The 27,732-nt window shown below is 50.7% G+C and overlaps 1 protein-coding gene across 1 annotated transcript in view; it reads left to right on the top strand.

Moving 5' to 3' along the window:
* Positions 1-27,732, top strand: part of APC2 (APC regulator of Wnt signaling pathway 2) — a 185,614-nt gene that overhangs the window by 77,989 nt on the left and 79,893 nt on the right. The window contains exons 3-5 of the mRNA XM_085639194.1: positions 20,153-20,314; positions 24,909-24,999; positions 26,134-26,332. Of these exons, the coding sequence (XP_085495320.1) occupies positions 20,174-20,314; positions 24,909-24,999; positions 26,134-26,332 (431 nt within the window). The 5' untranslated portion in view covers positions 20,153-20,173. The remainder of the gene's footprint in view (positions 1-20,152; positions 20,315-24,908; positions 25,000-26,133; positions 26,333-27,732) is intronic.

Here is a 27,732-nt window from a genome sequence, read left to right as displayed (position 1 = left end):
TGATATCACCCTTGCTCTGAGTGTAATGCTGCTGTAATATCACCCTTGCTCTGAGTGTAGTGCTGCTGTAATATCACCCTTGCTCTGGGTGTAATGCTGCTGTGATGTCATCCTTGCTCTGGGTGTAATGCTGCTGTGATGTCATCCTTGCTCTGAGTGTAGTGCTGATGTAATATCACCCTTGCTCTGAGTGTAGCGCTGCTGTAATATCACCCTTGCTCTGGGTGTAATGCTGTTGTAATATTACCCTTGCTCTGAGTGTAATGCTGCTGTGATATCACCCTTGCTCTTAATGTAATGCTGCTGTGATATCACCCTTGCTCTGAGTGTAATGCTGCTGTAATATCACCCTTGCTCTGAGTGTAGTGCTGCTGTGATATCACCCTTGCTCTGAGTGTAATGCTGCTGTAATATCACCCTTGCTCTGAGTGTAGTGCTGCTGTAATATCACCCTTGCTCTGGGTGTAATGCTGCTGTGATGTCATCCTTGCTCTGGGTGTAATGCTGCTGTGATGTCATCCTTGCTCTGGGTGTAATGCTGCTGTGATGTCATCCTTGCTCTGGGTGTAATGCTGCTGTGATATCATTACCAGTGCTCTGAGTGTAATGCTGCCGTGATATCACCCTTGCTCTGAGTGTAGTGCTGCTGTAATATCACCCTTGCTTTGAGTGTAATGCTGCTGTAATATCGTTACCAGTGCTCTGAGTGTAGTGCTGCTGTAATATCACCCTTGCTCTGAGTGTAGTGCTGCTGTAATATCATTACCAGTGCTCTGAGTGTAATGCTGCTGTAATATCACCGTGTAATGCTGCCGCGTCCTCATTAAGAGAGCTCGCGTCTCCTATTAAACATTAAACTCATCCTGCGCGTGGTCCTCGGAGGACTCGCCTGTATCCTGGCAACCGCCCATCAGGGCTCCTTCACCTGCGCCTGGTTCCCCGCGCTGCCATTGGCTGTTGCTGGGGAGCTCGGCTGCCTCCCTGGGTACCGGTCGTCTGGGATTGGCTGGCGCGGGCTCCTCCGTCTCCGCCGTGAGCATCAGCACCGGAGGCTGGGTGGGGCCTTCAGGGGGGCAGGGAGGGCGGGGCTGGGGCCAGGAGAGGAGGCGGGGCAGAGGCAGGGATGCTCGGGCTGGGTGGACATAGGTGGAGATGGGGGGCCTGGTCACAGAGCGGGGCTTCGGTCACTCAAAGGAAGGCCCGTCCTTCCGAATAAGGTGGGGCGATGTCCTTCGACCACGCCCCTCCCTCACTTTGTTTTTCTATGTTTTATTTTGGTACCTTATGTTAATAATCCCTCCATCGACCCGAGAGCGTCATTCACCTGTAGAGGCTGGAGGGGCTGGGGCGGAGGGCAGTGTCCGCTTCTTAGTTCCTGTGTGAAGTACAAAAGAAATAACAATTTAGTAACATTTAAACCTGTGAAGGGGGGTAGAGGCGAGATCAGAGGGCGAGGGTAGGAGAAAGGCGGTGGGGCGCGGGGTGCGGGGGGAGTGGAGAGGTCGGAGTAGCCTTGTGAGGAAGGGGCCATCGAGATGAATGAGTGAGGGCACAGCAGGGGGCGGAATGAGGTGAGAAAAGGAGGGAGACAGTGACGGAGACGAGGAGAGATGTAATCAAAGGGGGTGAGGTGAGGGAAGGAGGCGACAGATGAGTAAATAAAGTGAGCGAAAGAGGCGGGTGAGTGAGGAAGGTGAGGGAAGGAGGTGAGTAAATGGGATGAGATGAGGGAAGGAAGTGGAGCTGAGCATAGGAGGTGAGGGAGAAAGTGAGATAAAAAACACCAGAAAGATTTGCGAGGGCTGTCAGGGTGGACGAGTGAGATTTCAGAGGTGAGGTAGGGAGTCTGCGAGCTGAGAGGAGCAGGGGCTAGTAGATAAACAGAGGGAGAATTGAGGCAGAAGAGGCAGCTTAAGGAGTCTGTGAGCCTTGATGTATGGGGGTAGGGGTAAGAGGGTGGTGATTAAAATGCCAGAGGGCAGCCCGGGGTCTTTGAGCAAAACAAGCATTTACAATGCAATGGTCTCGGCATTGGTAAAGTTAGAGCTATTGGCATTGCTCATGACATTATTTTCGTTTATGTTTTTGTTTTTAAAACATATAAAGAAACGGCATTGTTATTTACAATGTCAATAGCTTAATCACTCTCAAATGTGACACCTATTGCATTTGCACCCACACACAGAGCCACCTACACACACACTGATTAAGCTATTGACATTGTAAATAACAATGCCGTTTCTTTACATGTTTTAAAAACAAAAACATAAACAAATGAGCAATGCCAATAGCTCTAACTTTAACAATGCCGAGACCGTTGCATTGCAAATGCTTGTTTTAATAGATTAATCAGCACAGTACATGTACAAATAATGCCCGGAGCTTGCTTACTCACCTTGCTGAGGAAATGTTAGCTAAAAAAGTGTGGCGTGTTGAAATCAGAAAGAACAGCTTACTCACGGCACCAAACCCTTCAGCAACAAGCGACAAGAATCGCAATAGGAGAAGGATCCGGATGCTCGGCGCAAAACTGTGGAATATTTACCATTGTTAGCTCAGGATCCTACCCGAGCAAACGAAGTTCAGGGAAAAACTTAAACATAGCTATGCGAAGCGGCCTACCCATCCTTCAATGAAGCTGTGACTGCTCCCCATCCCCGCTTCCAAGACATGAGTCTAAATGACCACCGATGTGGCTTAATGGCTGGTGCGGCCGACTTTGAAGCTGGCTGAGGCTCAAACATCCTGTGATTCTGGGCAAATCAGTTAATCTCCCCGTGCCTAAAAATGAATGTTTTCATCTGTAATGCACACGCACTGCCATTAGGGGATCAAGCAAGGGACAGAGGGTTGCACAAGCCAGATTTAATCACAAGAATCGCGATAGGAGAAGGATCCGGATGTTGGGCGCAAAACTGTGGAATATTTACCATTGTTAGCTCAGGATCCTACCCGAGCTGACGAAGTTCAGGGAAAAACTTAAACATAGCGGCCTCCAGCTTTACTCTAGCCAACGGAACCTTGAGCCCAGCCTGTATTTTTTAATAAAATTCTTTGGCACCTAGTGAATTATGCAGAAGCACAGATACAACATATTGGTTTGCAAGTGCGTTTGGAGTTAAATGTACTTGACACACAGCCTAGCAGATCTCCAGCTTCACCCTTTCATTCTCAGTACTGTTGCTCAAGTTTCAGCCCATGTTGTAACTCATTAAGTCCACGTGAGCACTGCATAAATACAAAATAACAGAATATATTTCCAACCACATGATCGTCAGTTGACTCTCAGGCCCAACAACGTCTCCACATTTATCTTTGCATATTTAATAACATCCGCGCAGGTGCCCCTTTGCGCTTGTTCAGGTCACTGGAGCGTTATCTATACAGATTATGCACATTTGCCGATAGCGTATCGCTGTTGGATACAGTCTTACCAACATACATTGACGTTCACTCTTCCCCATGGCTCTCTTAAAGGACCTGTCGCACAGACGTGGGGATACTGCCTTACCAGCATACATTGACGTTCACTCTTCCCCATGGCTCTCTTAAAGGACCTGTCGCACAGACGTGGGGCGTACCAGCAGTGGTTTCCTGAACTCCACTTCTATAGCAGATGGATGCTGTCAGCTGGGGTGGCATAACACAGAGCCTCCTACCACCACTAATCCGGGCACACCCCAGGCCGCACCACGTGCCTCGAAACCGACCTCCCGAAACCCTTAAAGGGCTGGCAAGGCTTGGCGTCTGTTCTCATCTACGTCAGGTGAAGTGGGAGCCACCAGCGAAAAGCTCGAGGACAGTTACCTCATTACCCACTCGCCCGGCCCACCTCCCAATGTCTGCGTCGGTATAGCGGCCTACGAGGAGAGTGGTCCAAGATCTGGGTCATCTCTGGGCCCCAGCGGACCCCACAGGCCACCCCTAGCCCTATAAACCAAATAGAGAATACAAGAGTCACTACGGTGTGTACTGCGTGCTTTCTCTTACCGGGTTAAGGATCGGGTGTAGGCTCCCGCGCACATATGACTAGGAACAGAAGGGCGGGGTGAACCGTTGTCATCTTCAAGAGGGGCAGAGCTTGAGCTGTGATTCGACGAAATGCCTCGCTGCGGCCATCTTTGAAAAGGGCGGGTTGCGAATAACTAGTGACAGGGATAACCATGTTTGTGAAGGGCATGTGCGCGATAAAAGAGGTCGCTTCGTGATTCGCCGCAGCCATGTTTGTTATTAGCAACGCGAGTATGTAAGCAGAGGCTTTATAGGATTCTGGAGGGCTAATTTACCTTTTTGCGACAGCACCAGCGGTAATGACTGCCTTCTCTTTCTGGCACTTTATTTCCCCGCATCTCATATCAAACCAATAAAAAAGACACGTTTTATGAAAATACGTCACTATAATTACTAGTCATGTGACATAAACCATTTAATAAACAGTCTCTCAATCAGTAATACTGCTTCCCGTCGCCGTATCTCCCGTTTTTTCCATTCCTGATTGCAGTGTTCACCAGGCTGCTTTGTCCTTTTTTGATAATCTATATTGTTTACAGAGCTGTCATTTTAAGAAACTGTCTCCCTGTGTCAGAGGAGGTGGGACTACGGGGCAGGGTCATAAAGCCGATGCCGTGGGCTGACAATAAAAGAGGTGAGACCTAAAAAATGAATCGCCGCGCCTACCTTAACTGAAAGCATATAAGATTCCCTAGGCACCACCTCAATTGCGTCCCAGGGACGCTGTGAGAACCGTGATGGATTTCGAAAGTGCAGAGCCTCCTCGCACGAATTAGAAACTCATGAGTAGGGCTTCTCTTGGTTCCCCAGTTCGGCTGCTAAAGAAGTAACACCCGAAGAGATAAGAACAGAACAAGCACACCACAGCCTTTCTCCGAGGCAGAGCAGAAATGCCTCGGAGAAAGGCAGCGTCCTTTTCGGATTCGGGGGCGTATTTTGCTGTTGTCTCCTCCCTGATTTTTTTCGCAAAAAACACGCCCCCCGATCCGAAAAGGACTGGGCCTAATCGGAGTGACTGACCTCTTCTCCAGTGGCTGGCCAGCATTTACGAGGCCAGCCAATGGAGAACAGGGGAGAAGAGGGGCGGGTTCAAGCCCCTCTTCTCCAAGTCATTAAATCTCGGAGCGAGACTGCGCAAGCGCAGCCTTCGCAGCCGTGACCTAACAAGAGGTGCTTGTGGCGACCTCGGCTGTAGTGGTGGCGGCGGAACTCCCACGGTGCGACTCAAACATCCGCTTTACATCTCTTGGAATATAGTCTTGTTGCCCCCAAACATCAGCGTGTGGGTTTCACACATAAAGTTCTAATTAGAAACGTTTCCTGACATTCCAGAGATGCCCATCATGCGCCAGAGATTTCCCTGATGTCAGCAATGTCAGAGTTTGCAAAAGACTGTGTAATGCCAAGGGTGCCCACCATGACTGCAAAGATACCCACAAAGTGCGTGAATGACTACCATTGAAGAGTGACTAACGTTCTGCCAAGAATGAATTACTAAATGGCAGGGATGCCTGTAGGAAGCTGGCTCCATATATACTGTACCAAAGTGAGGTATCGTGTGCAGAGAGTCCATGGAGTCCCCAGACGTATAACAGAGGCTACATTAAATATATACTAACAGCTCTCTTTATGGTAGTGCGGGCGAGCAGTGAGGCTTATCAGGGGTGTGTTAAGCATTTATTGTATTCACTCAGTCAACAACTGATGCACACACTCACAGACAGAATCTAGACCAATTAGGTAATTATTAAAAGGCATACCTATGTTTTATTTCTAGAACCAAGCAGGACTTGGCACAGGTAAGTAGAATACGCTTTCAAATGCAAAACGTTACAAGAAAATTCAATTGCAGATTGAACTGGAATTGTTACAGGTTTTTATTTGCTTTTAAAACAGTTCTGAATACATTGAAATTACTTTGGATTACTTTTGCATTACATTTCAGTTATATCTGCTATTCTGGGTGACATGCCTAGATATCACACCATGGGTCCTACAAAACAAAGGTAAGTAAGACATTTTATGTTTTAAACACAGTTACTTTTGCTTCATACAAAAACAGGTCGACAAAACATTTCAGAGGAAAAAACCACAACATGGGTTCATATGGAGAAAAGAATGTTATCGATCTGCAGGTAAGTAAACGGCCAGCAAGAATAGCTGTTTGGGGTTAGGACTAAGATTCCCCAAGGTTCAAGGAGGCGTTCAAATAGCACCACCAGCGGCACAAGAGCGGCCGGGTGCAGAGTGCAGGGGCCCAACGTTAGCCAATGGGGCCAGGGGGCCTTAGGTTAGGGGCTGCTCACGAGCAGGCCACTGTGCTGTGGGAGCAAAACTCCTGGGGTTAGGCATGGAAGAAGGAAGATGTGTGGCGCCGCAGCCAGGGCGACTGACTCCGGAATCTGGGGGTCACAGCTCGATCCCCGGCGCCAGCGGCAGATTAGCCCAGCACCATGTGACTCTGGGCAATAGCTTGCTTAATCTTCCCGACGGCCCCCAGCGCCTAGAGACCCTTACGGGTGATTGTTCGCGCTTTACAAATGTGGATTATTATTAGCACCCCAGTGGCCAAAAATCAGCACAGGAGCTGCACCACCAGCGGCACAGAGGCACCTGGGTGCAGGGTGCCAAGGTGCCGTCGGGAGCCCTGGTGATTTCAATGGAGTTTTCCGGTTTGGAGGAATGGCTGTAGGCTTGGTGGAGAAGGGTTCCTGAGGGCGACCACCAGCAAGAGAGGTACGTTGGATTGTTGAGGGTTGCCTAGACACTGTCGTTTGGGCCGCCCAAGGCCGGTGGGCGTCGGGTGCAGGGTTGTCTTTGGGCGTTGGGTTTTCGTACCATCTCCGGTCGGGGAAGCCCCTCGGGTTGAGGCTGCAGGCGTTGGCTAGAAGGTCGAGGCAGATCAGGGATCACCGGATCCAAGGTCAGGGTCGCTGGGGAGACCTACTCATGCTGTTTGGCCACTCGAACTCGGGCCATAAGGAGCAGGGTGAAGGCTGATTTGCATATGGCTGGGTCTGAATTGGGGTGGCGAAGCGAGTTAAAGAACGAAAATGGATTCAACTCAGAACTTTGACTGGGGGTGAGTGTCTGAAAGTTCAGCACTCCGTCCATCATCTCCTTGTGTTTGCTTTGTTCGCCCTAAGTTGGCAGGGTATGCCCAGACGTGAGTCCCTAGCTCACTTTGCCACTAGATTCAAGCTAGCCTGGCTGATGAGGGCTGTTAGCCCGAAACCGGTCTCAGGATGCTTGTTTCCAGTCCAGGGAAGACCTGGCTTGGCAGTTCGGGCTGGACTGTTCCCATGAGGCACAGGGTCAAGACTGATTTGCATATTGCTGGGTATGAACTGGGGTGACATAGTGAGCTAAAGAACAATGATGGATTCAACCCAGATCTGTGACTAGAGGTGAGTGTCTGAAAAATGTCAGCGCTCCGTCCATCATCTGCTTGTGTTTGCTTTGGATCAGGTGCCAGGAGGAGCTAAAGACAGCAATGTCATCTAGATGAGCTGCACTAAAGTTCTGCAAATCAGCAAGGACTTGATTCACCAACCTCTGGAACGTGGCAGGGGCATTCTTTAGATCAAAGGGCATAACAGTGAACTGATAGTGCCCATCAGGTGTGGCAAATGCTGTTTTTTCTTTTGCTCCTGCGGCCATGCCAATCTGCCACTACCGTGCAGTCGAGTCAAAGGTGCTGAGAAATTTGGCTGCCCCTAGTTTGTCTATCAATTCATCAGCTCTGGTATGGTGTGAGCATCTGTCTTAGTAACAGCATTGAGGCCTCTGTAGTCCACACAGAACCTCATTTCTCTTTCCACCCTGTGGATGAGGTTTGGGGACTAGGACCACTGGGCTGGCCCAGGGACTCTCAGAAGGGTCAATGAGTCCCAACTCCAGCATCTTCCTGACCTCCATGCCCTCCATGACTGGGTCATACTGGCATTAGATTTTAGTTTTGACAGGCAAACTGTCTCCAGTGTCCACATCATGGGTGTACCAGTGGGTCTGACCATGGGTTAGGGAGAAGTGCTCAGCATACTGTTGCAGGACATGCCTGCAGTGGGGCAAAAAGGGTTTCTGAAAAGACAGCTCCATCCACTGACCCATCTTGGGGGCTGTAGGAAAGGAGGTCAGGGAGAGGTTCACTCTCTTTCTCCTGATCCTCATCAGAGACCAATAATATTGGCACATCAGCCATGTCACCGTAAAGTTGCAGGCAGTTCACATGGATCCCCCTCTTGGGGTGCCTGCTAGTGCCCAGGTCTACCAAGTAGGTGACCTCACTTTTTCTCTACAGGATAGGGTAAGCGCCACTTCATTTGTCCTGGAGAGCCCTCGGTGCCACAGGCTTCAAAACCCACACCTATTGCCCTGGTTGGAACTCCACCAGTGCAACTTTTTGTTCATACCACAGTTTCTGGAGCTGTTGCCTGGCCTCAAATGTTTTGGATGCCTTTTCCATGAACTCTGCCACCCTTGAGCGAAGGCCTAGCACATAGTCCACGGCATCTTCACGTTCATGGAGAGGCCTCTCCCAACCTTCTGTTACAAGTGCAAGTGGTCCCCTCGTAGGATGACTAAATAGAAGTTCAAAGGGGGAAAACCATACTCCCATCTGAGGCTCCTTCCTATATGCGAAGATCATGCATGGCAAGAGGACATCCCATCTCTTTTTGAATTTTTCAGGGAGCCCAGTGATCATGCCTATCAATGGCTTGTTGAACCTTTCAACACGACCATTGGGTTGTGGGTGGTAAAGGGTAGTAAATTTGTATTTCACTCGACACTCATCCTACATGTGCTTCAGGTATGCAGACATGAAGGTTGATCCTCTGTCTGACACCACCTCCTTAGGAAACCCTACCCTGGTGAAGACACCAATGAGGGCTTTGGCTACTGCAGGAGCTGTAGTAGTCCTAAGGGGAATTGCCTCAGGATACCTAGTGGCATAATCCACTACCACCAGTATGAATTTGTTTCCTGAGGCTGTTGGTGGTTCCAGTGGACCCACTATGTCCACACCAACCCTTTCAAAGGGAACCCCAATCACTGGATGTGGGATTAAGAGGGTCTCGGGGTGTCCACCTGTTTTACCACTAGCTTGACAGGTGATACAGGAGCTGACAAACTCCTTTACTTTCTGAGACATCTGGGGCCAATAAAAGTGGCTAACTAGCCTTTCCCAAGTTTTAGTCTGGCCAGGTGCCCAGCTAGGGTGATTTCATGGGCCAAAGTGAGTAAAAACCCCATATACAGTTGAGGCACTACCACTCTCCTAGTTGCACCCGGTTTGGGGCCTCTAGCCTCTGTGTGCAGGAGTCCCTCCTCCCAATAGACCCTGAGGGAGCCACTGACATTTTCCATTTCCTGGTCAGTAGCGTGCTGTCGCAGGCTCTCAAGAGTAGGATAGACCTGCTGCCCAAGGCACAGTTGGTACCTAGAGGGTCCCCCTGGGTCCAGGAGCTCAACCTGGCGAGGGTCAAGCTCCATGGGCTCAGTTCCCTCTGGGGCCGACAGGTCATCTCCCTGAGGAGAGGGGTCCTGAGCTTGTTGCTTGGTTGAAGCTGGTTCCCGTAGTCTTCTTACCCTTTCTCTTGGGAGTTTGGGCCATACTTTCAGGCTCCAACACTCCTTGTCGACCCTGGGCTCGAGTTTGTGCTCTAGTCTTCACACATACTCAGGGATTTGAGCATGGCTGCCTGTGTCTTCCTTTCTACCTCAGCCCATGCTGAGGTCTCTAGGTCATTTCCAAGCAGACAGGAGGCTGAGAGTATTGGAGAGACCACTACCTGTTTCAGGCCAGCAACTCTTCAGTCTAATGTCATCACAACCGTGGCATGGTTAGTGGTCTCACTGTCAGTGTTGGTGACTGGATAGTTTTTTTTCCAGTCGGTGTTGCTCTAGGGAAACCAGTGTATCTATCACCATAGTGACACTGGCACTCGTATCCCTCAGGGCTTCTATCCTGTTTCCACTCACTAAGGGGTATTGTAAGTACTTTTTCAAGTTAGAAGGCCAGACAGCCAGAGTGGCTAACCCTCCCCCTCCTTCAGAGACTAGAACAGCCTCAGCGTGAACCCTGATTTGCTGTGGGCACACTGTTGATCCCATCTGGAGATTATCCACACCAGTGGTAACTGGAGTGGGGCTAGGGGGGCTAGGGGCATTCTTGTTGGGACAGGCAACATCTCCAGTAGGGTGTTTACCCTTATATCCACCAGAGGACTGGGAAGACTTCTGAGATCAACCCTACTGAACAGGTTTTTGGGGGCCCTTAGAAGACTCTTTGTTTGTATCATTTGAGGGGGGTCACCCTCTTTTCCCTGAGGAGGTTTTGTTACCCCTTTTTTTGGTCACCCCCAGTGGAAGGTTTGGTCACCCTTCATTTGACCCAGTGGTCTGCCTTCATTCCCAATTCTTGGGGAGAAATTGGACCGAGGTCCACCAGGTGCTGATGCAACTTTTCATTGATGCTGTAACGCCCTGAACGTCTCAGGATCGTTTAACAGACACAACAATGAGGACACAACCACTTGTGAAGGGTTAGTTCTTTTAATGAAGGCAAATAAAATACAAAGAACAAACAAAAGTTATAGTCACTGGAATCCTCCAGGCTAAGTACGTTACCAGCCCACAGCACGGATGGTCCTAACCGTCCTCTGCATATACGCCGATCCCGGCGTATGCCAACAGAGGGCAGAAATGAAATGGCCGACAATGCCAATCGGTAGGCTGTGAGGGGCACGAAGAGTGTTGGGGAGAATCGAGGAGTCAGGGAAACACCCAGCCGGGGTCTCTACCTGAAGGGAGCAGCCGCTCAACCTCTTCCTCAGACTGCACCGGGACGCGGAGTCACCTCCTGGTGATGCGTCACCGATACCCCAATCACAAGCAAGAAGACTGAACCGAGAGCAGCCGCTCGATCGATCCTGTGGACTTCCGAGTCTGTAACGCGGCAAACACCTCCTGGTGTGCGTTACAGCTGGCAGTCCCTGTGTCTCTGGTCGGGCTGGGAGTTACGACTCCAACCAGCAAAAGCGCCACTGCGCTTGGACTCAGCCGAGTCAAAAAGCGAAGCTCAATGGTTGACCGGTAGAGCTTCCGGGTCCTTCACAGGTGACGATGGGGCAAGACACGGCCCAGGGAGTAACGACTCGACCTACCTCCGTTCTTGCCTTACTGGAGCACCACTCCGGAACACTGCTCTTCACGAAGCAGGTACGTCGGTGTAAACACAATATCCGACAGCCTTGTACCTCCCGGTTCCTCCCTTTATAGGGCGTGTTTTCCTTGAGTTATGTAACAGCTCTCCTGTTTACATAAGGGCGTGTTTCCCTTGAGTTATGTAACAGCTCTCCTGTTTACATAAGGGCGTGTTTCCCTTGAGTTATGTAACAGCTCTCCTGTTTACATAAGGGCGTGTTTCCCTTGTATGACAGGAATTCTTGACAGATGCAGTGACTTAAAATGTGTTCCTTCATAAACAGATTATGAAGCCACTCATAATTATGCACTCTACTTCCAGTTAACAAGCCACCCAGTGTTTTTACTATGTCGTCTACAAATCCCACCCAGTACTGACTCTGGGTTTTCTGAGCCCCCTGAATTTACTTCTGTACTCCTCAGCTGTGAGTCAAATTCCCTCAGTCAGGGTGCCCTTCAGGAGTTCATAAGACTCAGCTTCTGCTCCAGCAAGGGTCAGGAGCCTGACCCTGCACTTGCCAAAGGAGTGCCCCAAGTGAGTCTTCCTCACCTTCCTGGCTACACAAGCCCTCTCAAAGGCTGTGAACCATTTGGTGATATCATCACCATCCTCAAATTTATGGACAATCCCTTTGGGGATTTTAGGGTCATAAGATCCTTCCTTCTCTCTGTTGTTTAAATTGCTGCCACCATTGATGGTTCCGAGGCCCATCTCTGCTCTTTCTTTTTCTAGTGCTAGGAGCCCAGTCTCTAGATCTAGTGTTTTGGCCATCCTTGCTGAAAGGTGGGCCTCCTCAGGGAATTTGTCCTCACTGTCTGGTATAGAGCCAGCCCTACTTCTGTGGGATCTAGACCCTGTACTCCTTGGTTTGAAGGGATGGGGCACACAGCCCCCATCCTTCCTATGTAGTTGAGGTGGAAGAAGCCCAAGACCTCATCCTCACTAGTTTCTCCTACTGCTTGAAGATCCTCAACTCCGGTAGTGGGATGATCCCTTGCACGCCCTGCCAGGAACTCCTGGAGTTGTATTCTTGTAGGGTTGGACCCAGTTCTTATCTGTTTAGCCTCACAGAGAAACCTTAGCTCTCTAACCTCTAGGTTGGAGTAAGAGGTGAGGTCAAACTCCTCAGCCATCCTCTCTGGGTTGCTCATTATTTTAATAAAGTGGGGTTCTTCTTAGAAGACCTACACAAAAAGTACTTCCCCCCTTAACTTCAGTGAGTTTTTAAAGTTTCTAAAATATACTACAGGGACTTAATCCAAGAGTTTTAGAAATTTGGAAAGTAGTCAATTAAAAAAAAGAGTTGTGCAAAAGGCAATTTGGGGATTATTTTCGTGTGATCAGGTGTTGACTAAGTTAGTCCAATAAATGCAAAGTCTTAGACCCCACCGCTGATCCACCAATGTAGGAAGCTGGCTCTGTATATACTATACCAAAGTACGGTATCGTGTGCACAGAGTTCAGTGGAACCCCAGAGGTATAGCAGAGGCTAACTTAGATAATCTCTAACCGCTCTATTTGTGGTAGTGCGGGTGAGCAGTGAGGCTTATCAGGGGTGTGTTAAGCATTTATTGTATTCACTCAGTCAACAACTGATGGCACACACTCAGAGACAGAATCTAGACCAATTAGGTAAGTATAAAGGTATACTTATGTTTTATTTCTAGAACCAAGCAGGACTTGGCACAGGTAAGTATAATATGCTATCAAATGCAAAACTTTACAAGAAAATGCAATTGTAGATTAAATTGGAATCTTTACAGGTTTGTAGTTTCTTTTAACCCCTTCCCTGCTCATGACGGAACCGTTCCGTCATGAGCCACGGTTGGCGTGTGCTCATGACGGAACGGTTCCGTCATGACAATCCTGTCGGCGGCCGCTCCGCCTGCGCGGCGCTGTTTCCCCGCCTGTGCGGGGCGACAACGCAAATGGGCGGAGTCATGACGGAACCGTTCCGTCATGAGCACAGCTCAACTGTGGCTCATGACGGAGCGGCTCCGTCATGAGCACAGGCCCACCGCGCTGCCCCCCTGCCCCCCCCAGCGCTGCAGCGGAATGTCCGCAGCAGCGAAGGGGTTAAAACAGTTCCGAATACATTACATTTGCTGTGGATTACTTTTGCGTTACTTTTCAGTTACATCCACATTTCGGGGTGATATGCGTAGATATCACACTGTGGGTCCTACAATACAAAGGTAAGTACGATAATTTTATGTTTTAATCACAGTTACTTTTGCTTCATTTAAAAACAGGTAAACACAGAACATTTCAGAGATAAAAAACACAACATGGGTTCTTATGGAGAAAAAGAATGTTATCGGTCTGCAGGTAAGTTAACAACCTGCAAGAACGGCTGTTTGGGGCTAGAACCAAGGTTCAAAGAGACACTCAAATAGCACCACCAGCAGCACTAGGGCGGCCGGGTGCAGAGTGCAGGGGCCCAACGTTAGACAATGGGGTAGGGGGCCTTCAGTCAGGGGCTGCTCACGAGCAGGCCACTGGGCTGTGGACGCAAAGTTCCTAGAGTCAAAGTCAGCACTGCAGGGGCCAACAATCAGCACAACAGCTGCACCACCAGCGGCACAGAGGCGGCCGGATGCTTGTTGCCAAGGAGACGCCGGGAGCCCTGGTGATTCCAATGGAGCTCTCTGGTTTGGAAGAAAGGCTTCAGGTTCAGTGGAGAAGGGTTCCTGAGGGTGACCACCAGCAAGAGAGGTAAGTTAGATTGTTGAAGGTGTCCTAGACACTGTCGTTTGGGCCGCCCATGGCTGGGGGCCATCGGGTGCAGGGTTGTCTGTGGGAGTTGGGTTTTCTTACCAGCTGGAGCTGGGGAGACCCCTCAGGTTAAGGCTGCAGGCTTCGGGTAGAAAGTTGAGGCAGGTCAGGGATCACCCCCTCGTGGTGTTGTGCCACTGGAACTCGAGCCATGGGCATCTGGTGCAGAGTGCTAAAGACTTGCGGAGCTGGGTGGATCCGGGGTCTGTGTTGGAATCATTGGTTGAGCAAATCCTGTTCTCATTAGTGAAAGCAGGACAGGTCCTCCGGGTTCTGGATGGCTGCTGGACGCACCAGGGTCTCGGTGGTGCAGATTGAAGTCGGGACAGGCCGGTAGGGCTGGGGCCTAAGCAGTTGTTGTCCTCTTCTTCCTCGTTCAGCATGGCTCTTCAGTCCTTCTTCGCTCTTCTTCTTGAATCTGAGGGACAAGGTCCAAGGTCACCCTTAAATACTAAATTTAGGAGGGTTACAGGGGTGTGCAGGTCGGAATCACCCCCTATTATGCCACCCTCCAGTGGGAGGGGGGCATAAGCCTCTCTCTGATTGGTTGGGTCCCCTCATCTCCAAAATGGTGGGGACTGAGATGTGTGCTTGACCTCGCCTCCCCCACCTGAGAGGTAGAGTTGACCCTTCATTTGACCCAGTGGTCTGCCTTCATTCCCAATTCTTGGGGAGAAATTGGACCGAGGTCTACCAGGTACTGATGCAACTTTTCATTGATGCAGTTACTTAAAATGTGTTCCTTCATACACAAATTATAAAGCCCCTCATAATCCTGCACTTTACTTCCAGTTAACAAGCCACCTAGTGTTTTTACTATGTAGTCTACAAATCCCACCCAGTACTGACTCTGGGTTTTCTGAGCCCCCTGAATTTAATTCTGTACTCCACAGCTGTGAGTCAAATTCCCTCAATCAGGGTGCCCTTCATGAGTTCATAAGACTCAGCTTCTGCTCCAGCAAGGGTCAGGAGCCTGACCCTGCACTTGCCAGTGAACAGTTCCCAAAGGAGTGCCCCCAGTGACCCCGGCTCCACTCCTGCTCCTGTGCTCATGCGGTGCTCACACAGTCTGACTCCTGCTCCACTCCTGCTCCTGCATTCATGTGGTGCTCCCACTTTGGTTCCAGCTCCACTCCTGCTCCTGCATTCGTGTGGTGCCATGTTGCCGTCCGCTCTGTCAATCACTCTGCTGGTGTGACTGAGGGGCTGTTCCCTCCTCCCTGCATGCAGTGCCTGTCTATGTGCCCCCTTCTGCATACAGTGCAGGTCTGTCTGCCCCTGCCTTCGGGCAGTGCCTGTCTCTTCCCTCTCGTGCATGCACTGGCAGTCTAGTCTATGTCCTCTCCTCTTCCTGTGTACAGTGCCTGCTTGCCCTCTCTGCATGCACTGCCTATAATGTGAAATAAATCCAATACCAATTTGCAAAAATAGATTATATTTTTATACTTTTCAAACACCAAGATGAGCAATATCCACCTCAGGGTCCCGGAGATCTAGATTTTTCAGTGAAACGTAAATCTCAGCTTTTTAGTCCAAAGCGAATACAAGCATTGAAAACTGTAAAATTTGGAAACTTTTTAAAAGTTTTAAGGAGTTGTGTTTGATAATTCCGTCCCGGGATGGGCGACCAGTTCTGCCAGGGAGAAGGTCAAGTGGGCCAATAAGGAGAATCCGGACAGTTACCTTGTCACTAAAGCAGTCTCAAGTCCAGTTCCACACTTTATGACAGGACCACCATAGACTTCAATGGAGTGGTCCATAGACTTCAATGGAGTAGCCCTGATGCTGAGGATACAGGATGCTGAGGATGCTGAAAGATGTTTTGGGTGCTGTGCGCTCAACGGGGCTCCTCCTGGGGCTATTCTTCGGGCAGTGGTTGGGGTTCAGCTTTGTTAGTTTCAGGGTTCATGTTTCTCTCCTCTTTCATCCAGCAGAAGTCCTGTTGCATGTGGGCTACAGGCTCTTTTGCACAGCAGGTCCATCGGTTTACTTTGCTGAGAGCTAGTGTCCGTCATTGGTAACCAGTCTACACTCTGACGACTCTCCCAGGTCCGTTAAAGCAAAGGGTAAACCCACAAATCACTGGGACCTGGGTAACAGAGCAGTATAAGGGAGAAAGGGTCCCAGGATATACAAACTTTTTTAAAAAACAAACACAAGAGCAATCACAGAAGAATACAAAAAGAATACAAAGAAAGCTGCCCAAGTGTTATTTAATCACACTTTGGGAAAGTACACATTTGCTAATAAATACAATAGACTTTGATCAAATAGTGCGGGGTGCCAAGGAAGGGAAAAAGGTGGATAGTGATTTGAGTGAGGTATCAGGTATCAGAAAGCTGCCCAAGTGTGATTAAATAACACTTGGGCAGCTTTCGTTGTATTCTTTTTGTATTCTTCTGTGATTGCTCTTGTGTTTGTTTTTTAAAAAAGTTTGTATATCCTGGGACCCTTTCTCCCTTATACGACTCTCCCAGGTCCAGCAGACTCGGTTGCAACTTTTGCACACTGAGGAATGATCTTCTTGGCTGCATATCGGCGATCAACATCGATTCGATGGATGGGGCAACTGAATGGCTACTGCAGCGTTTATAGCCCCGGTGCTGGAACAGGGAGTCAGCCGACTGACTCTTGGAGTTCACCAGTTGTCTGACTGGGGCTCTGGAGCGACTTTTCCATGAGCCAGGCAGCACAGGCACAGTCCTCCTCTCTAGCCCAAGGAGCAGCAGCTGCAGTCCAGCTGTTGGTGCAGCCTCTCTTGTCAGGTCCAGTCCTTCTTCGGTCCTCTCTCCAGTCCAGATGTGATCTGAGGTTCTGCGTGCCAAGAGTGACATATCTATGCCCAGAAAGTGCCTTTGGGGGATGAAAAGGTCACTAGCTAATGAACTATCAGGTTCCCTTCTGCCTTTTGATGACTTTCAGCTATGCAAGATATCTTAGCTATCCCGGAGTGCACTATTCAGTCTGAACCCTTCTCTTCGTGCGGGGTGCTTGGTAGCCCATCCTAAAGGTGTGGTTATTTGTGAGCTACACACCCACTAAAAAATGGTTTGGCACCTGGTTTTCCCTCTATGTCCCTGCTGTCAGTCCGGTGACCTGAACAAACTGGCAGCCCCTCAGGTGTGTGGTTGCCATTTGCCACTCAAGACGGCTTCTCCTTTGAGCTCGCCTTTTGAGCCAACAAACCTCTGTGGTTTCCTGTGAGGGGCAGGTAGCACCTCCCTCTCCAGCAGGCTTCCATTGTTCCTGTGTTTGAGAATCATCGACACAATTCCCCAGGAGGGCAGAAGGCTGTCTGGTGGCCGGCATTTGTGAATGGCCACTAGATTAACTGGACAACAGAGCGACAACTTTCTAAAAGTTGCTTTTCCCTAAAAGTGACATTAAATTTGACTTGGCCATTAAGTCGGGTTTAATGTCATGATTAATTTCATACCCTGAAGTACCATTTGTAGTCGTCCTATCCAGAGGTTAGCAAGGCTGAAGTGTCAGTTTGTAACTCCGTACTCGCCAATGGGTCTACTAGCATTTCCACAATCAAAACGAAAATTTGGGCGGTTTACTGTTAGGACATATTAATGTACATGTCCTACATAAAAATGTATACAGCACCCTGCCTTACGGCTCGATAGGCCTTCCTTGGGGATATATATGTAATTAAGGGAGGTTTGGCTTTGCCATAGTGTAAATGGCAAAGCTTAACTAGCGGTTTGAACGCTGCTCCTCAAGTCTGCAGGGGCCGGCTGCGAGTCGAGTTGTGTGTTGTGACGCTCAGGTGGCACAATCAGTGCTGCAGCCCCGGGTGGACAGCAACGTAATATTACAGTGGGTGCCTCTGCTATCAAACGCTTGAGACGTACAAGTCAGTTAAATTGTGCCGATTGGGGATCGCCAATTCAACACATACTTTGTAAAGGATTAGCACACTGGTGCTGGTGTCTGGTTACCCGGCCTCCGTGCACTCTCAGAGCTGACAAACCAGCAGCATCAGTCCAAAGCGCTGAGGGTGAGCATGCAAAAAAAGAGGCTTTTCCTTATAGACAGACTCTGTTAGAGTTTTGGGGACCACCAAAAGTGATACCCCTTTTAGCGTGAGTGACTATCGTCCAGGCGCCCAAGATCCAGTTCTACTGCAGACTGATGGCAGCAGTGTTTAGTAGGGAGGGGCAGGTCTTGTCACCTACACCTCACTGGGAGGATTCCCTACTGTCTCTCTCCGGTAAGTCTGGGAAGTGAGACAGAAAGGGCTGGGCTGAGGCCCAACCTCACATCCTATGTTCTTTGCTGTGGGTACAGACTGCTCACCTCTACTACACAAGTGACAAGGTGGCAATTGCATCCCCATATGGTGTGACTAGCTGAAAAAGAAATGCACTCTGCAAGGATTGGTTCCCCCTAAGTATCTGGGGACAAAATTTGAATTCAAATGGACACTTTGACACGCCAAGAGTCCCCAAAACTGGATAAAATAAAGCTAATGTCGCTTGTATAGTGTTAGCCTTTTGTCTAGTGAAGCACTGCGCTTCTGTGGACTGGACCAGAGACCAGAGGCCAGGATCAGACCAGAGACCAGGACTGGATCAGAAGCCAGGACTGGACCAGAGACCTGGACCAGAGACCAGAGGTCAGGATCTGACCAGAGACCAGGACTGGATCAGAAGCCAGGACTGTATCAGAGACCAGTGACCAGGATGAACAGAGAGCAGGACCGGACCAGAGACCAGGATCAGAGATCAGGGAACCTAAATTGAACCAGTGACATGGCGTAAACTGGACCAAAGACCAGGACCACATTAGAGGCTTGGACTGGACCAGAGATCAGGACTGGATCAGAGACCAGGACCGGAGATCAGGGGCCTGGACTGGGCCAGAGACCGTGAGCGAATACCAAGGAACTGGAATGGACCACAGATATGGACCGAACCACAAACAAGGACTAGACCAGTGACCAGGACCAGACCAGCACCAGACGTTCTGCCCCAACAGTAAGACTTGACGGTCCAACCCCACTTCGCCCAGGATCAAAGCCTTGGCAGAAGGCCCTTTGCACTTCAGAGAGGTCGCGGTAGTGCCCGGTCACTGGTCGCTGGTCATCTGGGCCCTGAAGGACAGCATCAGGGGTTGTTAGAAGGATGCCAGGGGCCCTGATGCCTCAACTGCAAAAACAACAAGGCGATGGATGAATGCTTGAATCAATCTCAGCCGCTGGTAATTACTCAGGCCCACATCCCAAGCCATCGTTTTCCGCCCGCCGTGCCACCTCAGTTTAGACCCAGCCATATGCCAATCAGTCTTGTCCCTGCTCCAATAGGAACAGTTCAGCCTGAACTGCCAGGTCCTCCCCGAACCAGAATAAAAGCACCCAGGACAGCTCCTGCCTCGATTAGAGAGCCAGCAGCAGCCCGGCTCCAGGGACACGGTGGGCACGATGCATTGGGGTTCAGGCAGAGTAATTTCCAGTGTCTGAGAATAATTCAAGCATCCATCCATCATATTGTGTATACTTCAGTTTGATGCCCTACATGCGTCGGGTATGCCCAGACATGGGTCCCTTGCACACTGTCTTACTGGAACGGAACCAAGTTATACGCGGCTGATGAGCCCTAACAAGGGCCGGTCCTGGGTTGCTTTTGTTCCGGTTCAGGGAGGACCTGCCGTGCAGTTCGGGCAGCAGTGTTTCCACTGCAGCAGGGGTCAGGACTGATTTGCATACAACTGGATCTAAATTTAGGTGGCATGGTGGGGGAAAAACAATGTATTGGAATGTGCCTCTGAGTAATTACCAGTGGCTCAGGTTGATTCAAGCATTTCATCCATCACTGTTTACTTCAATGGGTCCTGGTGCAAGCAAGGAATAAATGCTCATTTCACTGCTGTTGGGGGTAGTAAGACACAGCATAGTCAGGGTTCAGGTTTCTCTCTAGTCAGGGTTCAATCGCCTCTTCGGGCCCTTGGCCCCTGTGCCACTGCACTTGCTGCACTAATGGTAGCCGACAGCGTCAGTGATTGTTACAAGGATTGCTCATCTCCCCTTGAGTTGTGACTTTTGCAGGTTCTGGAGCCCCGGCTTGACACGTGCCAGTATCTGACCTGGCTCACGATGGCCCCGGGCGCCAGTCCTGGTTCCTCTCATTAACAACTCCTCCTCCTCTTCCTCAGCGGGCCCCAGGAGAGCTCAAGATGGCGGGCTCCGTGGCCTCCTACGACCAGCTGGTTCGCCAGGTGGAGGCGCTGAAGAAGGAGAACTGCCACCTCCGCCGGGAGCTGGAGGACAACTCATCCCACCTGTGCAAGCTAGAGAACGAGACCTCGGACATGAAGGTGAGCAGGGGGGAGCGGCACGGGCAGGTACAGGGGAGAATGCAAGAGGGGAGAGCGCAAGCAAGAGGGCAAGAGCGCTGGCAAGAGGGGGGACTGCAAGATGAGAGAGCACAAGCAAGAGGGGGGATTGCGCTCCAGAGGGGAGAGTGCAAGCAAGAGGGGAGACTGCAAGAAGAGAGGAAGAGTGCAAGCAAGAGGGGGAGTCCAAGACAAGAGAGTGCAAGCAATAGGGGAGAGTGCAAGCAAGAGGGGAGAGTGCAAGCAAGAGGGGACATTGCAAGCAAGAGGGGAGATCGCATGTAAGAGGGAAGAGTGCAAGCAAGAGGGGAGACTGCAAGAAGAGAGGAAGAGTGCAAGCAAGAGGGGGAGTCCAAGACAAGAGAGTGCAAGCAAGAGAGGGAAGAGCACAAGCAAGAGGGGGGAGTGCAAGCAAGAGCGGAGAGTGCAAGCAAGAGCGGAGAGTGCAAGCAAGAGCGGAGAGTGCAAGCAAGAGCGGAGAGTGCAAGCAAGAGGGGAGAGTGCAATCAAGAGGAAAGAGTGCAAGCAAGAGGGAAGAGTGCAAGCAAGAGGGGAGAGTGCAAGAAAGAGAGGGAGAGCACAAGCAAGAGGGGAGAGTGCAAGCAAGAGGGGGAGTGCAAGCAAGAGAGGAGAGTACAAGCAAGAGGGGAGAGTGCAAGCAGGAGGGGAGAGTGCAAGCAAGAGGGGGAGTGCAAGCAAGAGGGGAGAGTGCAAGCAAGAGGGGAGATTGCAAGCAAGAGGGGAGATTGCAAGCAAGAGGGGAGAGTGCAAGCAAGAGAGGGAGAGTGCAAGCAAGAGGGGAGAGTGCAAGCAAGAGGGGAGAGTGCAAGCAAGAGGGAAGAGTGCAAGCAAGAGGGGGACTGCAAGATGAGAGAGCACAAGCAAGAGGGGGGATTTCGCTCCAGAGGGGAGAGTGCAAGCAAGAGGGGAGAGCACAAGCAAGAGGGGAGAGTGCAAGCAAGAGGGGAGAGTGCAAGCAAGAGGGGAGAGTGCACGCAAGAGGGGAGATTGCAAGCAAGAGGGGAGAGTGCAAGCAAGAGGGGAGATTGCAAGCAAGAGGGGAGAGTGCAAGCAAGAGGGGAGAGTGCAAGCAAGAGGGGAGAGTGCAATCAAGAGGGAAGAGTGCAAGCGAGAGGGGAGAGTGCAAGCAAGAGGGGAGAGTGCAATCAAGAGGAAAGAGTGCAAGCAAGAGGGAAGAGTGCAAGCAAGAGGGGAGAGTGCAAGAAAGAGAGGGAGAGCACAAGCAAGAGGGGAGAGTGCAAGCAAGAGGGGGAGTGCAAGCAAGAGGGGAGAGTGCAAGCAAGAGGGGGAGTGCAAGCAAGAGGGGAGAGTGCAAGCAAGAGGGGGAGTGCAAGCAAGAGGGGAGATTGCAAGCAAGAGGGGAGATTGCAAGCAAGAGGGGAGATTGCAAGCAAGAGGGGAGAGTGCAAGCAAGAGAGGGAGAGTGCAAGCAAGAGGGGAGAGTGCAAGCAAGAGGGAAGAGTGCAAGCAAGAGGGGGACTGCAAGATGAGAGAGCACAAGCAAGAGGGGGATTGCGCTCCAGAGGGGAGAGTGCAAGCAAGAGGGGAGAGCACAAGCAAGAGGGGAGAGTGCAAGCAAGAGGGGAGAGTGCAAGCAAGAGGGGAGAGTGCAAGCAAGAGGGGAGATTGCAAGCAAGAGGGGAGAGTGCAAGCAAGAGGGGAGATTGCAAGCAAGAGGGGAGAGTGCAAGCAAGAGGGGAGAGTGCAAGCAAGAGGGGAGAGTGCAATCAAGAGGGAAGAGTGCAAGTGAGAGGGGAGAGTGCAAGCAAGAGGGGAGAGTGCAATCAAGAGAGGGAGAGCACAAGAAAGGGGGTGCAAGCAAGAGGGGGGAGTAGAACCAAGAGGGGGGAGTGCAAGCAAGAGAGAAGTGTGCAAGCAAGAGGGGAGAGTTCAAGAGGGAAGAGTGCAAGGGCTCTGAGAGCAGAAGCAAGAGGGGTGAGCGCATGAAGGAGGGTAGAGTGTGGACCGGGCCGATCTTGGAGTCTGGGGAATCAGACTCTAGGGGAAGGAGTAGACTGGCCTCAGATGTCTGCTGGGAGCTGCAAGGAGTGTGGAGCTCCCACGGGACTCCCAAAGTAGGTACCGCCCCTCCCTTCCTAAGGGATCAACGCAGTAAATCGTTGGCGGCCCCATCCTAGAACACAGTGCTTGGAATGCAAGAGTCTATCGCTAGTCAGTGCCCGCTCATACGCATTCCCATTGGCTGGCAAGAATGTAGTGTTATTCCAGTATGTTCTAATGACCAATAGGTGCCACCAGCCAAAGTGACTTCAGCCTCAGAGTTTAAAGGGCCCTACGGCTGCTGCACACAAAGCTGTCAGGCCATGGTGTACAGACCCACATGATTTCAGGGTTCAGTGCAGCCTCAACAGAGGTGTGGCAGAGGGTTGTTTTTTTATCCGGTATATAGTAGTAGCTGCTCTCTGAAAGATGAGTGGGCACCTGGCATTTAGTAGCTGCTCTCTTCTAGATGGGTGGGTTAGCGGGCATACAGTAGTTGCTGTCTATCAGATGGGTAGATTACCTGGCATGTGGTAGCTGCCCCCTTCTAGATGGGTGGGTTAGATGGCGTACGGTAGTTGCTGTCTATCAGATGGGTAGATTATCTGGCATGTGGTAGCTGCTCTCTTCTAGATGGGTGGGTTAGCTGGCATATGTTAGCTGCTGTCTGGCAGATGGGTAAATTACCTGGCATGTGGTAGCTGCTCTCTTCTAGATGGGTGGGTTAGCGGGCATACGGTAGCTGCTGTCTGGCAGATGGGTAGATTACATGGCATGTAGTAGCTGCTCTCTGGTAGACGGGTAGATTAGCTGACATGTAGCATATGCTCTCTTGCAGATGGGTTGGTTAGCGTGCATGTAATACCTATTATTCAGCAGAGGGCCAGTTAGCTGGCATTCAATATTTGCTCTCTATTTGATGGGTGGGTTTGTTGGCATGTAGTGCCTACTGTGCACTGGCGGTGATCTAGGTTAGAATTGGTGTTGTTGTCACGTTTGGTACTAGGATTGTGCTTGACATTGGGGCCTGGTTTTGAGGTCTGTATGGGATTAGGGTTGGAGGTGGGGCTAGATCTGGCTTTGGGTTAAGCTTGCCTTTGGCTCTGCATTAGGCCTGGAGTTAGGGTTTGGCATTTGCATTTTACTGAGGCTTGAAATTAAGCCTGGTATGAGGGATTGATGCTGGGGCTTGACATTGCGGCTGGCCTGAAGCTGGGGTTGACAGAGGGGAATGGTGTTGGCTTGACATAGAGGGGAATGGCATTGGATCTTGGTGTTAAGTTTGGTGTTGGTTCGATGCTGGGGAGTGGCGTTAGGGATCGACGCTGGGGCTTGACAGTGGTGATTTCTGTTTGCTTTACATACTCGGGCCTGGCATTGGATCCTGGTGTTATTTTGGTGTTGGTTCGATGCTGGGGAGTGGCGTTAGGGATCAAAGCTGGGGCTTGACAGTGGTGATTTCTGTTAGCTTGACATACTAGGGCCTGGCATTGGATCTTGGTGTTAAGTTTGGTGTTGGTTCGATGCTGGGGAGTGGCGTTGGGGATCGATGCTGGGGCTTGACAGTGGTGATTTGTGTTGGCTTGACATACTAGGGCCTGGCATTGGATCTTGGTGTTAAGTTTGGTGTTGGTTCGATGCTGGGGAGTGGCGTTAGGGATCGACGCTGGGGCTTGACAGTGGTGATTTGTGTTGGCTTGACATACTAGGGCCTGGCATTGGATCTTGGTGTTATTTTGGTGTTGGTTCGATGCTGGGGAGTGGTGTTAGGAATCGACGCTGGGGCTTGACAGTGGTGATTTCTGTTGGCTTGACATACTCGGGCCTGGCATTGGATCCTGGTGTTATTTTGGTGTTGGTTCGATGCTGGGGAGTGGCGTTGGGGATCGATGCTGGGGCTTGACAGTGGTGATTTGTGTTGGCTTGACATACTAGGGCCTGGCATTGGATCTTGGTGTTAATTTTTGTGTTGGTTCGATGCTGGGGAGTGGCGTTAGGGATCGACGCTGGGGCTTGACAGTGGTGATTTGAGTTGGCTTGACATACTAGGGCCTGGCATTGGATCTTGGTGTTAGTTTGGTGTTGGTTTGATGCTGGGGAGTGGCACTAAGGATTGGTGCAGAGTCTTTCCATGCTGACATATTGCTAAGGATTAGCGTTGGGGCTTGGTGTTGGTGTCTGGTGTTGTGTCTTGGTGATGGGGTTTGTCACTAGGGGGTCTGTCCTTGGGGCATAGCGTTGGGTTCCGGCATTGGGCTTGGCACTGTGGATCTGGTGTTGGCGCTTGACCATGGGTGTATGTCGGTATGGTTTGGGACTGATGTATGACATTGGGGTTTGGCACTGGGGCTTAGCACTGGGGGCTGGGATCTGGCATTAATATCTGCCATTGGACGTGGCCGTGGGATCTGGTGTGGAGGCTTGATCTTGTGGATTTGGCCTTGGGGTCTGGCAGCGGGGTTGGCATTGATGTATGGCATTGGGGTGGCACTGAATTGGAGTTGGGCTTCGGTTTCATGCTGTCTCCCACTCTCACATGCTGCCACTATTTTAGGAAGTGCTGAAGCACCTTCAGGGGAAGCTGGAGCACGAGGCGCGGGTGATGGTGTCTTCCGGACGCACCGAGGTGCTGGAGCAGCTTCGAGGTGAGTATTCTTGGCCCTCACTGGGCTCCGTCCACTGCTCTCTGCTGTCTCTGAGGGTGCAGGGTCTTCAGTGATGGGCAGTCTCACCGACACCAAGTCCATTGAACGGGATAATAGTAACACCAGATATTTACAGAGCTGTATAAAAGCAACCTTATTATTGGGCTGCAGAGTTCTGGTGAACTGTAAGATGTGAATACAGAGGGTCCAGTCTCACCCTGGGGAGAGCAAGGTTTGCTAAAAGGATGATGCTGTGCTCTCTCTAAGGGTGCTGTGCTCTCACTGAGGGTGCTGTGCTCTAAGGGTGATGCTGTGCTCTCACTAAGGGTATTGTGCTCTCACTGAGGGTGCTGTGCTCTCACTGAGGATGCTGTACTCTTACTGAGGGTGCTGTGCTCTCACTGAGGGTACTGTGCTCTCACTGAGGATGCTGTGCTCTCACAGAGGATGCTGTACTCTCACTGAGGGTGCTGTGCTCTCATTGAGGGTGCTGTGCTCACACTAAGGGTGCTGTGCTCTAAAGATGATGCGCTGCTCTCACTAAGGTTGCTGTGCACTCACTGAGGTTCCAATGTCCTCTCTGGTGGTGGTGTATCTTCACTGTGAGTGCTCTGTCTTATTTGAAGGGGCTTTGTTACCACTGAGAGGGGTGAATCCTCTCTGAGGATGCTGCGACCTCTCTTAGGGTACTATGTGCTCACTGAAGGAGCAGTGACCTCACTGAGGATGAGTGTCCTCTCTGAGGGTGCAGTGTCTTCTCTGAGTGTGGTGTGTCCTCAATAAGAGATGGTATCCTCTTTGATGGTGCTGTATCCTCGCTGAATGTGCAGTGTCCTCTCTGAGGGCAATATGCCCTCACTAGGTGCTGTGGCTTTTCTGAAGGTGCTTTGTCATCTCTGAGGGCAGTGTGACCTCAGTGAGGGTGCCTTGTCCTTTTGGTGGGTGTTTTGTCCTCTTTAAGGATGCTGTGTCCTCTCTGAGGGTTCTATGTCATCTCTGAGGGTGCTGTGTCCTCTCCGAGGATGTTGTGTCCTCATCAGCAGGGCAGTGCCACACCTGACTGTGCTGTGTCCTCATTAATGCTGAGCTGCCCCCACTGTATGGTGATTTGATGTGTCCTTATTTCCCCCTCAGCTCTGCAGATGGACATCACAGGACTCTATAACCTCCAGTTTCCTGCAGCCCCCCACCTGATGGGCTGTGAGGGCCCCTGCGGTGCTGTTCAGGGGCCCGAGGAAAGCCCCCCACACTCCTTCCCCCTGCAGAGTAAGGGGAGCCTGGGGGACCTCAGCCGGGCTGCTGTCTTGCACTTGGAAGAACTCGACAAGGAAAGGTGAGTGCAGCCCCCCACTCAGGGCGCACACCCTGGTGATGTTGTTACAGCGTTCATCTCATGACATCGCTCCTTTCTTCGGGTGTCCATCACGTGACTGCCACTCCGTCCTCAAGTTGTCGTCATGTTACCATTGCTTCGTCTCAGTGTATGTCCTGTGCCTTTCTCTCTTTTCCCAAGCTGTCTGTTGCATGGCTGTGTCTCTGTCCCCAGGGTGTCTTTCATGTCTGTCTGTCTGTCCTCAGGGTGTCTGTTGCACGGCTGTCTCTCTGTCCTCAACTTACTGGCTGTCTGTTTTGGGTGTCAATCTGGTACTCATCTCTCCAGGGTGTCAATCTATTACTGGTCCCTTTTTCTGCATCTCAGTCTGATACGTGTCACTCTAGGGTGTCTGTCTAATGTCTGACACCTCGCTCCTTCAAGGTCTGTCAGTGCTTGTCATTTCAGTTTATCATTCTAGTAACTAACTTCTTTAGTTTACCAGTCTTGTACCTCTCTCCGACCTGTCAGTCTAGTACCCGTCTCTTCTTCATCAAGGTGGCATTCTAATGCCTCCCTCTTTCTCAGGGTCTCAGTAAAATACCTGTCTCGTTAGGGTCTCCGTCACCCACCTGTCCTCTCCCCCACTCACAGACAAGTGTTTCTCTTCTGTTGTTTCATGGCCCCACGATAGAAAATGTCTCTTCAGGATTTCAGTCTAATATGTGCACATTCTCCCTCAGGTACTTGTGTCCTTGTCTTCTACAAGGTGTCAGTCTAATACATGTCTCTTCAGACTGTCAGTCTAGTACCCATCTGTACTTGTTGAGGGTCCCATTATAGTATCCGTTTATTCTTCAGGGTTGTAGTCTAGTTCCTGTCTCTCCAGGTTGTTACTCTGGTGCCTGTCTCCTTAGGGTGTCTGTCAAGTACCTGTCACTTCTTCATGGTCTCAGTCTAGTACCTGTCTCACCAGGGTATCATTCCCACCAGTTCTCTTCTTCAAAATGCCTGTATTGCACCTGTCTCTTTAGGGTGTCAGACTAGTACCAGTCACTTCCTCCTCATGGTGTCATTCTAGTACCTGTCTCTTCTTCTGGGTCTCAGCCTAGTACCTGTTTCTCCAGGTCTCAGTCTGGCAGCAGTCTCTCCAGAATGTTAGTGTAATGCCTGTCTCTTCTTCCTCGATGTGTCATGTTCGTCTAGTACATGTCTGTTCTTCATGGTGTCTGTCTATTACCTGTCTCTTCTTCAGGGTCTGAGTCTAGACTGGACTGATACTCTGAATAAACAGGTGCTAGATTCAGACCCCGAAGAACAAACAGGGATCAGAAAAACACCCTGAGAAAGAAGATACAGGTATTAGACTGACACTCTGAAGAGAATGGTTTGAGACCGACATCCTAAAGAAACTGTATGTC

The sequence above is a fragment of the Triturus cristatus genome, chromosome 12, assembly GCF_964204655.1.
Source record: "Triturus cristatus chromosome 12, aTriCri1.1, whole genome shotgun sequence".
Taxonomy (NCBI): Eukaryota; Metazoa; Chordata; class Amphibia; order Caudata; family Salamandridae; genus Triturus; species Triturus cristatus.
The sequence above is the reverse complement of the archived record's forward strand: the minus strand, read 5'-3'. Positions and strand labels throughout refer to the sequence as shown.